At 38.4% G+C, this 11,946-nt stretch overlaps 1 protein-coding gene across 6 annotated transcripts in view; it reads left to right on the forward strand.

The window, feature by feature from the left end:
- Reps1 (RALBP1 associated Eps domain containing 1) overlaps positions 1–11,946 on the forward strand; it is a 72,358-nt gene that overhangs the window by 49,259 nt on the left and 11,153 nt on the right. For 3 of the 6 annotated variants that reach the window (XM_021220994.2, XM_021220995.2, XM_029533005.1), the window contains exons 9-11: positions 1,555–1,676; positions 5,028–5,108; positions 11,646–11,733. In XM_021220994.2, the coding sequence (XP_021076653.1) occupies positions 1,555–1,676; positions 5,028–5,108; positions 11,646–11,733 (291 nt within the window). The remainder of the gene's footprint in view (positions 1–1,554; positions 1,677–5,027; positions 5,109–11,645; positions 11,734–11,946) is intronic. The other 3 variants (XM_021220996.2, XM_021220997.2, XM_029533004.1) reach the window with 2 other exon arrangements.

The following is an 11,946-nucleotide window of genomic DNA, read 5'->3' on the forward strand; positions in this document are numbered from 1 at the left end:
GCTGTGTCAGGAGAGCATGTATGTCAGATATTGAGGTATCCGCTGTGTCAGGAGAGCATGTATGTCAGATATTGAGGTATCTGCTGTGGGTTCTCTACCACCCTTCACCTCTCTTGTGAAATGTAAAGTCACAGTGTGGTGCTGGGCTATACACTAGAACTTGAGTGTGGTGTTATTATAGAGAGAAGCTTGGGCGTGAGTGCATGGGAATCGGAGAGTCTGTAACAGAACAGGAAGAAGGGAAACTTTGAACACTTACAACCAGCAGTGGTTAACTGTGATTCTAAGAAAATGGAAATGAATTCAACCCAAAAAGTAAGCAACTTCAATAAATACTTGTTTGCATCTATGTATTAGATACTGTATTGGGCACAGACGAGAAGGCTTCTGATTAGAATGGAAAGTTGGCAACTGAACCTGCTAGGTATTATTGTAGAGCTGTTTATTTAGAAATCCAAAGTAGAATGCCAACATTTGTTAGCAAATGTCTTTCATTTTGATGAAAAAAAAACTAAGGACTAGTTTTTTAATTCTCCCATGGTCAAATGAACAGATGGTAGAATCATATTTCATTATGTAATTCCTGTTGATAGGCAATGTAGTCAGAGCTCTGTAAAACTTGGAAAATTGGGATTTAGTTGTCATTGAAACTCCTTCTGTTTTAATAATTTTTGAGATACTTTAAGGTTTAAATGAAATTCAAAGTAGAATGTGATATCGAAACATACTAAACCTCCATTTTTAAACCATAGCATAGGTTTGTAGCTATCTCACTCCAGCCTGGAAGCACTAGTGTACACAGTGAAATAAGAAAGCATAGGTTTGGGGGCCCAACTATATATAGCTCAGTGGTAGGAAGAGCATTATTTAACATACACAGGCCCCGGGTTTGAGCCCCAGGCAAAACCAAAAACAAACAAAAACTGTAAAAAAAAAAATACAAGGCTTACATTTGGACTTGTTGGACTATATGTGGACATCTGGACTTGTTGCCTCTTGCTCATGGACAGCTACTCCGTTTGAGGTGTAGCTGTATGGTAACAGGAAGGTTTTAGAGAAAATGTTACTGATTCGGCAGTTTTCAAAATAATTCCAAAGGAAAACTAAAGAATTTTGTTTCCTAGAAAGCATTTTGTATTGGGAAAACCTGACTTAAAGTTTATTGACTGTGGGACATCACATGTTTTGACTGTAGCACTTCGGGCAGTTCTCTGCGTGGCATTAGAGTATGCCCAGACTCCCTGGAGCCGAAAGTGTAGCCTTTTCAGTCTCCTTGCTGAAGAGGACTCCATCCCTGTATCAGAGAACTGCATTATTACCTCTCTCATGTTGTTCTTGTTTACTTCAACCTGCCTTTCTTTTCATGAACAGTTTGGGAGCCATCATATTAAGGAGACTATAAATAATAAGCATTATCTGTTAAAGTATCTACTTTGAGAAGGAAATTGAGAGTATAAATTACCACTTATGCAAAATTATCTGTTAGTTACTCATAAATAAATCAGCCAAACTAAAATATGTTGTTGATGGGAACTTTCTGTGTCTAAATTGCAGATGTGGGGGACCAGCCAGGTGAGGTAGGTTATTCAGGCTCTCCTGCAGAAGCGCCTCCGAGCAAGTCACCGTCGATGCCATCACTGAACCAGACTTGGCCAGAGCTGAATCAGAGCAGTGAGGTTAGCAAAACTCCCCTTTCTCTGCTTGAAACTAGCTTGTTTACGGGAAGGCCTTTCAAACAGGATCGCTTCAGCGCGGGGCTCCTGCAGTACACACACACAGCATAGATAGGATTCATCCAGCACATCACATATCACAGGATTTCCCCAGTATACACACACACAGCGTAGGACGTACGGTCAAGGACCCCAGGGAGACAGTAACAGAAATACTATTAATCATGTGGCTTCTGAAGTTTTTGTACTGTGCACACTATCATATGGCTTCCACCGTCTTCCCCCATCACTAAAGCCTGGGGTTGGGTAGGGCAAACACGTAAACTGAAAGTCAAAGTGGGGAAACTGCACCAGATCCCGTGTCCGGGTGATTCAAGAGCGAGACTGATGCAAGTCCTTTGCAGTTTCATTAGCTGCTGTCTTCTGAGTCTATGTAATATAGATATATATGGCGTATGAAGATACATTTTTGCAGTCTTGCCGTGAAGTGATACAAGAGACAAGTCACCCGTGTAGCTTTCTGCATGAACAAAAGTATTTTCATGCAACACAAATTACTTATAGTTTTATTTAATACAAAATGGAGGCTAGACATGGTAAGCACACATATTTAATCCCAGCACTTGGGAGGCAAAGGATCTTTGCGAGTTCGAAGCCAGCTTGCTTGGTCTATATAATGAGTTCCAGGACAGCCAGAGTTGTGTAGAGTCCCTGTCTCAGAACAAAAGAAAATAATAATAGTACAAAATGAAGTAATTTTACCATATTAATACGACCAGTAGTGTGCAAAACAGAATAGCTACAAACACTGCTTCCCAGCTCCTGGGCTCAGGCCTTACGAAACAGTAAAGAGAACACTCTGAGAATTAAGAGGAAGTGCCTAAGCACCCACCCCGTTCTGCGCACGGAGAGCTTTCTAGAGAAATTCTCTTTGTTAACTGAGTTTTATAGCTACAAAAGTAAATTTGTTGACTTGTAGGGGAAAGTGAGCGTTTTGCTTTTCTGTCTTTTAAAGCAGGACAGTATTTTGTTAAAGTCTTATTACTAGCTTAGGGCTGCTGGGGAGTGGAGAACTGGTAGTCCCATAAAACTTTGCACTGCCTTCTGAAGACTTAAGACCAGCCAAGGCAGCTCTGCCATTACACTACCACCTTATCCGATGGAAACACGCTAACACACATGCTTGTGAGGAGGGACGGAGTAAGACCTGTGAGAATTGCTAGTAGAGGTAGCTTATCCAGGGTAAAAGAGGTGTTTATAAAGCCCCACTTAGGTTTTTAAAAAGCAGTATTAAGTTAACAGAGTGCTTTAGCCCTTTACGGATTATACATAAAAGCAACTCTTCCCAAAGTATAAGGAGTCCGTATCCAGGTGTGATCTGGAGAGATGGAGTAAATATACATTTCAGTTCTGGTTTTAGGTGCATGCATTATCCCTCTCAAAAAGTCCTACCAGATTTTTTTTATAATGCCTAGTAATAAAATCATAAATGACATAATTTTGCTATGCATATTTTGACATGGAATTTATGCTATGTTTAAAAGCTAGTAAAACAATGATTTTAAGATTTTTTTGGTAATAGCTATTAAAATATCTACTTGGAATATAAATTTGGGTTATATTTTATCTTCCACAAACCCAGTATTATTTCAGTGTTTATTTAGTACTGATGGATATAGATGAGGTGCTATGAGAGAAAACACTAAAATCCCTAACTTTTTAAAGCACTTTTGATATGCCAGTCTGTTCAAAAGGCTCTTCACCTAATTTACTGTCTTAGTCCCTCACAATACTCCTGTGAGGTGGGTATTACTAATTTCACGTTAAAGATGGTGAAACAGAAGCACAGAGAGGATGTGTAACTTAGCCGAGTCCACGCAGCCCAGCCAGTAGCCAGTGCCAGAACCTATAGCTGTAAACTGCTCTGTCCTGACCATGAGACCCACTGCCTTGCAGGGAGCTGAGTCCTGCGTGTAAGCTGTTTTCCATGAGGTAGAGAATTCAGTTCCTTCTAAATCCTTGTAACAGTAGTTGTTGAGGAAGAAATTAATTCTAATACCAAATTCGTTAAATTGGTTTCTGATGTGGAAGCCCATAATAAAAGTGAACTGTTGTAAGCTTTTGTCACAACTTTTAATTAACACTTTTTTGTGACCTGTAGGAAAAATTATTGAATGCTTTTATTAGCCATTTTTTGTGGAGAATTTTCAGCAATAATCTCATTTGCTAAAGCTTAATTTCTACATATCTACTCAAATTGAATATCACTGTTTTAAATAGAAAGTTGAACTTTGAAGCATAAAAGTATATATACTCTTACAAACTGAATTTATAAGAAGGACTTTGGTTAATGAGGTAGTTGTGTCTCTGTGTAAGCATTCATGTGTGTATATTGTATATGTGTAAGTAGATGTTTCCCTCCTCAGAGGACAACTTATCATTTTTAAGAAGCAGATTTAATAATAGTTATAATACAACTTTGTTGAAAAAAATCTGTACTGTTACTAAGATCTCAAATGGAATTTACTGTAATTAATGTTGACTTACCATCCCACCTGTTTGAAGAGGTATGATATTTCTTTGTGTACCTCTTTTAGGAAGTAGCTCTTCCCGTGCATCTCCTGTGTGTGACACATACGCAGCTGCTCCATGTGCTCTCATGGCTGCATTCTCACTTTCCTAGCATGGGGAGGGGCCTGGTTGGCAGCTCTGTCTTGTGATCCGGCATGGCCCTGTTTGTAGTGCTGATCGCAGAGGTTGACTTGCTACAAATTGATAAATAAGCTAAAACGTTATTAATTCCAGAATTTCTTGCATTTTATCTGTTAAATTTAATTAAATATGCATATGTATAAGATACGTGCACGTTCATAATGGACTCATCTTTCAGGGGTCGCACTGGCAAGTGGCACTGAATGCTCCATGCTGACTAGAACCTGAGCCCCTCGGCTTCTGTGGATCAGTGCTGTAACTGGGGTGTGAGCAGGATCTGAGTTAAGCACTGTTCTGGTCCGGACGACCCTGTGCATTTCTACCTGGTTGCCATTTCCATCACCTATACTCTGTCTCCTTTATGGTGTCTTGAGTGTTAATTCTGTATAAGTTTTAATCTCATCCATAGAGATTACATTAAATTTTTACTGTACATTTGCTTATGAAGGTGTTCACCTTCATTTTATAAGATGGCCCAGCACAGATAAGTATGAAGTGATTACGGGAATTACAAACTACAGAATTTTGTTGATCCTGTGAAATGCATCTTGCAGTGCAGCCCCTGAATGACTTTGCTAAGTCTTCTCCAGTGACTTCTACTGCACCTCCCCACGCTGACTTGTCTCTCCTCTGTCTGTTCAGCAGTGGGAGACATTTAGTGAACGCTCTTCAAGCTCACAAACTCTGACCCAATTTGATTCTAACATTGCACCAGCTGATCCTGTAAGTCAATCACTTAGCTTGCTTGTTTGAAATTAATTTTATTAACCCAATATCCATCATTATGGTTTTTACTGATATGCATGATTCAGTGTAGTGCTTAGAGGGAAAGTTGGCAGGCCTTTGGGTTTTTTCGGGTTTTTTGGGTTTTTTTGTGCTTCATAGTGGAAGAACATTTTTGCCATTCTTCATATTTTGTAGTTTTTTTGATGAGAGAAAACTTTATGTTTATGTCTGTAACGAATATTTTTGTGATAGTCGATCTGGTTAGCCATGTTACATCTGCTAAACGTATGTTTTATGAAACATATACTGCTTGTTTCAATTACATATTTTATTTGAATGCTTATACATCATGTAACATGTACTCTGTATGTAAATATTTATGCAGTGTCATTTTCAAATATTTCCAATAGCATAACTTTTGTTTAATTAGTGTGTTAAGTTTAGCACAACAAAAGCAAGCTGATTTATAGTTACAGATTAGTTCTGTAAAGCATGTCTTGTCTCTCTGTGATTTTCTGTGTCACTTTAAAAAGAAAATGCTACAAAGTTCATATCCTGATTTAAAAAGTTAATTCTGTTCCTATAGAGTTACACCCCACCTGTCCCTCAAATGTTTGAACAAGTTTAAACTATAGAGGTCACTCTTAGTGTTCATTCCTGTACTTGGTCTTTCTCTCTTTAGGACACATGCTAATACGCATACTGTGTGAAAACAAAAGGAAAGGAAGCAGGAAGGAAGAAGAGTGTGAAAGGTTTTTAAATGATCAGAGTAGAAAAGTGCAGAGAAAGGGGCACGTGGCATTCATGCCTCTGCCCATGAGTGGAGAGCCATACACATGCCAAAACACCGAGCTCCATCCTCAGTGCAGACACAGTCTCTGTAGATGTTTCTGATGGCAGACAGCCAGTGCTTGTTATTCTTTTGGGGAAAGTGGCATTAAAATACTGCCCTGGCCGTAAATTAATGAGGTTTTGCTGTGCTTTTACAGGATGGTTTTATAGCTATTCAAACATAAGGTATGGGTATTTTTAAAATGTTAAAACTATATTGTTTCCAAGGCCAGTTAATACTGGATTACCCCTGCATCTGCTGCTTTTCTTACTAGATTCAAGACTCTTATCTTTGTTTTTAATTGTTGAAAATTTAATAGAAATAAGAAGATATTGAAGCTTTTTTCTACTTGTTAGCCACATTTCTGGTCTCTTGGGACATGACACGTTCTATAATCAAGTTTACCTTTAAGTTTCCTTTAGCTTTAAGCTTTGGTTTTGTTTTGTTTTTTTGTTGTTTTTTTTTTTAACTCCCTTGTTATTAACATAGTTTAACTCATGAAAATGTTTTATGAATTAGCAATAAAAAAAGCTTGATTTTTTTTTTCTAACCCTTAAAAGATAGAAAATAATTATTGATAGTATTAACACTCTTCTAGACAAGGCAAGAACATTATTTGGGGAGATTTTTGTTTAGTTATTTGTTGCTTTTGGTTTTATTTCGAGACAGGGTCTTGTTTAGCCCAAGCTAAACTTAACCCCTATTCATGACTGGTAGGAAATGTAGAAAAACTATTTGATGTTTTTATCGTATCTTAGAAATAAAGTCCAGATTTATAAGTCCCAACACTGGTGCTGAAAATGATAATGCTCAGCAGGGCCTGGGGACACATGCCTGCAATCCTAGCCCTTTAGTGCTTGAGACCAGTGATCCTAGGCTGCAGAGAGAGACTCTGCCTCAGGGAATTAGGAAAAAGCCCCACGTTTGTTCTATAGCTCAGTACTTTCCATCACTGTCTAGAGCGTGGCATGAAATTTTGAGAAAATAAAAGATGTTCATTAAGATCTTAAACTTGAATTTAGACTTCTGAATTTGGTCAAATATAGGTGATGCTGTTTAGAGTTTCAATTAGGAGACTCTACTTTCAATTAATTGTGTGCCTATATATTTTTGTCTTATACCTCATTTAATACCCAAGTGTTGCCTGTCAATAGCACACAGCTATAACTACAGTCTCAGATTGTACAGCTTTTGTGCAGCTTGAATAAACCAGGGTTGCAGTTAAGTGAATCAGGGCATCGTGGAGGGGTGAAAACAAAGACGAGTACACTACTGTTCTGGTGTGAATTTAGCATTTTTATGGTTGGGAATCTTTAATGGAGTGGTTTTAAAAACAAAATGTTCATTGTCATCTGCTGAGTAAATAAGTGTCTGTGAGCAGTCAGGCTCCACACTGATCTAGTGGCACAGTGCAGCAGCTCGTAGGCACGTTGGGATGGTGCCCATTGGCCTGTCATCTCTAAGGAAACTGAAGCTCTGCTGAGCTCGTTTCCACAAACTTGTCTTTTCTTGAACAATTTATCCAATAATTAGTAACTTATAGTAGAATAAGCTTGTGCTAGGGTGAATGTCACCAGCACATCAAGGAACTTCTAGACTGATGACTAACTAGTATAATGCGTGAGTCTTATTCTGATTTATACCTGTTCTTGATGCTACAGAACTGAGTGGTTCAGCATATAAAGACAGTTTGATCACCCGTCAGAGCCAGGCAACTCAGCTGATTTGGTACTATCACCTCTTTGATAATCTATAGAAATAAAAGATGCCAGAAGCAAGATTTCAACCTTAAATAAACCAGTTTAATATTGTTGGTTGATGATCATGATGCTAGTCGTGATAATTATCAAAGTCTATAACTGGGTAAACTATAGGCAAAGAAGGGATTGGCTAGCTCAACCCCAGGTGCTTGGGGAAGTTTTGGTAAAAAGAAGGTATGTTATTTGTATGATGAATTTTTTTTTTTTTTTTTAGCTAAAGGAACCTTTTATTAGCATTTAAAAGGAAAATGGCAGAGCAAGCAAACTATAACTCAATGGTTCTCAACTTCCCTAATGTTATTACCCTTTAATGCAGTTCTTGTACAGACCTTCCCAACTATAAAATTATTGTCATTGCTACTTCAAAACTATAATTTTGCTAGTGATATGAATTATAAATAACTGTGCTTTCTGATGGCCTTAGACAACCCCTGTGAAAGGGTCGTTTGACCCTTCCTTGTAGCTGTCAGGAAAAGGGAGATGGGAAAAGAAAGCCATGTGTTAAAGGTAGGGTCTAGAAAGGTGGCAGGTTCTAATGGAGACTGGCAAGCACGGCAGGAGGGGTGTAGACTTCAGAGGGAAGTGGGAAGTTTCCACCCAGAGTATCTGGCATGCCCAGGCTTTGGCCAGTAACTGAGAGAAAAAGTAAATTACAGGAAAAGAAAAGGTTAAACTTCTAAAAGGTGGGCAGGCTGCATGCCAGAGGCTCTGTAAGTTCCCTGTATGTCCTGATGAAAAGTGGGCATTCCTTCTTCCAAGCAGAGGATATCATGAGCAGAATAAGTTCTGCACAGTGATAGCATATGGTACACATGGGGGGGGGGGGCTGAGAATTAAAGAATGAAGTGGAACCCAGGTGGAGACCTCTTAGTAGGCTAGACTAAGATCAGCTTCAGTTGGTTGTCAGCTAGAAGCGAGCACTGCGTGCCAGGATGACATTGGTAAGGAGAGGCAATTGTGGAAGATGACTCAGCTAATAGTGTGAAGAAGTGATGGGTCAAAGAGACAACGAGCTCTTAGCAGTAGAATGGAGAGTAGGTAGGCAGGGGTAGATTAGATAGAAAGGAGTAATGAGATGGAGGGCAAGTAGCGAATACAGAGAGATGAGCTTAATTATAACAGTATAAAGTTCTGAATTATATTAATTAGGTGCCCAAATACATGATACAGATGTTCAATTGGAGGTGGCTTTTGGGTGATTTGAATAGGTAGAAGAAAGTGGACTATTGTTTTTTTATGATGGTGTGATAATATTTTGTGGGCTTTATATGTTTTGTTTTGGGGACCAATAGATGAGAGCAGAAAAAGAATATGACCTTTTATAGACATTCATATTATTTCATTTGCATATTAAAATGAAGGCTTCCTATTTAGCGGCACAAATCACTGACACAGGGAGTAATGTATTAGTCAGAGGTTGACTAATAACCTGGTCATCTATGTCGGGCTCATCAGAGTTTTGTTGTCTCCTGTGGGCAAAGCCTTTGTAGAGGCACTCAGTAGCCAGTAGTTGGGCGAGTACCCTGTGTTATTGAAAGCTGACTGGTTGGTATAGACTTAGTATACATCTTGGGAAATTAAGGCTTAGATTGTTTCAATACATTGTTTTGTATGTAAGAAAAATTATGCAGTAAAACAATTAAAAATTAATAAACATTACTGGGCACAGTGGCTCACACCTTTAATCCTAGTACTTGGGAGTTCAAGACCACCCTGGTCTACATAGAAAGTTCTAACCAATCAGAACTACATGGAGAGACTGTGATTTGGTTTTGTTGGGTTTTTTGTTTTAAAGGTAATAAATGACTTATCATTTGAAAGAGACATTTAATGTTTTAGCTAATAGCTTACAGATATATGAAGGGAGCAGGAGAGAGAAGGCTCAGTAGTTAAGAGATCATTCTGCTCTTGGAAAGGACCAGAATTTGGTTCCTAGCATCCTTGTTAGGCAACTCTAGGGCATCTGATGCCTCTGGACTCAGTGGGTCCCTGCACACAGGTACATAGTACTCACACAATCTGAGTCTTAGGTAGTTTTTTATTGCTGTGACAAAGCACATGAGTAAGACAGCTGACAAAGAGCACTCATTGGGCTTACAGTTTTAGGGGTTACAGTCCACAGTGGTATGGGACAAAGGCGCAGCAATCAGTATTCAAACATTTGAGCCTATGGGGCCATTCCCATTCAAGCCACCATAAGACACAATTAAAAATAAAAATCTTTAAACATGAAACAAAAAATATAAAAATAAAGTTCAAAATGGAAAGTCACTTTAGAGAATAAACAACCCATTTTAGCAATTGATAAATTAATGATTAGAATTATACAGTTAAAAGTTTCATCCAGTGAGTGTACTGAAAAACTCTGTAATCATGACAGCAGTCTGTACAGAAGGTACACATTTACAACCTTGGAGAAGGTGTCACATGTAAATGTCTAAATTGGGAACAGGGGCGTATGTATTTTGTAAAAGTGCCACAAGCACAAAATCTATTTTAATAGTTAAGTAGACTAAATTAGACTTAATTACATTTATCAAACATAAGATACAAAGAATACCAAGTATATTAATCATGAATTGGAAAAAATGATATAAAGTGTATGTTTAAAAGCTGCATCATTTAGAAACAAACCAGTATAAAAGATATATATACCCAGATACAAAAGAGAAGTGCAAACATGGTCAAATCATTAGAGTCCAACTAAGTACACTGAGAAGCCACCAACACCAGCCAGCATAACAATAATAAAAACAGTGACAATATGAAGAAATTAAACCAAGATGTTATTAGTAAAGCCATATTTTATAATCATAAATATGACAGTGTCTTAAATTACTATTTTAAGTGTTTTTAGAAAATATAAGAGAAATCAAAACTGGCCTATGTGTAACATGGATGTTTTAACTGTAATTTAGAGGGACAGGGAAATGATGGTTCAGGTTTATTGTTATCTACAAGAATCCTGGTTAGATTCTCACTGGAATTGCAATAGGAAATTATTCTAAATGGCTTTGTCCATGTAATCGCTATGAGAAATTTGTTACAAACTGTTTAAGTTTAGAAATGATGAGAGTAAGCCAACAGAAGCTGTCAAATAAAAGGCACATGGCAGTGTGTAATTGTTCACTCAGTGAACACCAGAGCAGGGTCCTTTGTAAACGGAAGGTCAGTGTCCCACACTACACTTGATGGCATTACTAGATCCCCACACACGGACCTTAGGTGCCCACGAGCTGACTCCATCCTCATAGGTGGTTCTGGCTGCTCTCCAGAGGGACACAGCTGCAGCGGCTGCTCCTCCCTCCAGTCTGCCTTCTTCCTGGCTCTGGGATGTTCTCTCCCTTGTCTTTACTCTCCTTTCTTCTTCTCAGAAGTCGCTGCTACCAGCTGCTTTACTCCTGAGACCGCTCAGGGTTGTAGTAATAAAGTACTGGCTGTTAGTTTGGGGTCTTTCTTGCACCTCTAGTGTATTCCTTTCTGAATAGGAAGCAGTTATCATACCTACAATTGCAATAGAACAGACTTCTAGTTATTTGCGTTTTAAAGGTTAATTTTTTTTCTTGAGCAGTTTAATAAAAACAGTTTTCAGTCTATTGCTGAGATTTTGAGTTTTCATGAATATTTTAATTTTCCTCAAAGCTTAACATTTATATAATCTTATCACATCATTGTAGTTTGTTTTCAAATACTGTTTTGAACTGTGTTTTTAATAAGAGGATTTCATGAATTTCTTTAATCATTCAACTTCAAATTACTTTATGAAATCAAATTATTCATCATGTAAACTTGATTTTCTTAAATTGAGCTGTTAATTTTTAAAGATGTCACCTTTGCATTACTATGAATGAGAAGGATGTGTGCAGGAGAGTTTGGTGTTGTTAGTCCCCAGGACGCCACAGTTCCTAATGCCAATGCCACCTTTACTTCATTTGTCTCTAGGATACCGCTATTGTGCATCCAGTCCCCATCCGCATGACTCCAAGCAAAATCCACATGCAGGAAATGGAGCTGAAGAGAACAGGCAGCGGTAAGGACTGCCAGGCTTCTCTGCCAGGCTGCTCTGGCTTAGCTTGCGGCCAGCATGCAGAGGGAAGGAATCACTCTTTGGAGGTTCAACTTCTCTTTCTCATAAATGATTTTTTTTTTTTTTTTTTTTTTTGTTTTTTTTTTATTTGTGGGTAAGCGGCACATTTCATAGCCCTTTCCGGCCTGGAACTCACTTCATAGAGCAGGCTGTCCC

The sequence above is a fragment of the Mus pahari genome, chromosome 21, assembly GCF_900095145.1.
Source record: "Mus pahari chromosome 21, PAHARI_EIJ_v1.1, whole genome shotgun sequence".
Lineage (NCBI taxonomy): Eukaryota > Metazoa > Chordata > Mammalia > Rodentia > Muridae > Mus > Mus pahari.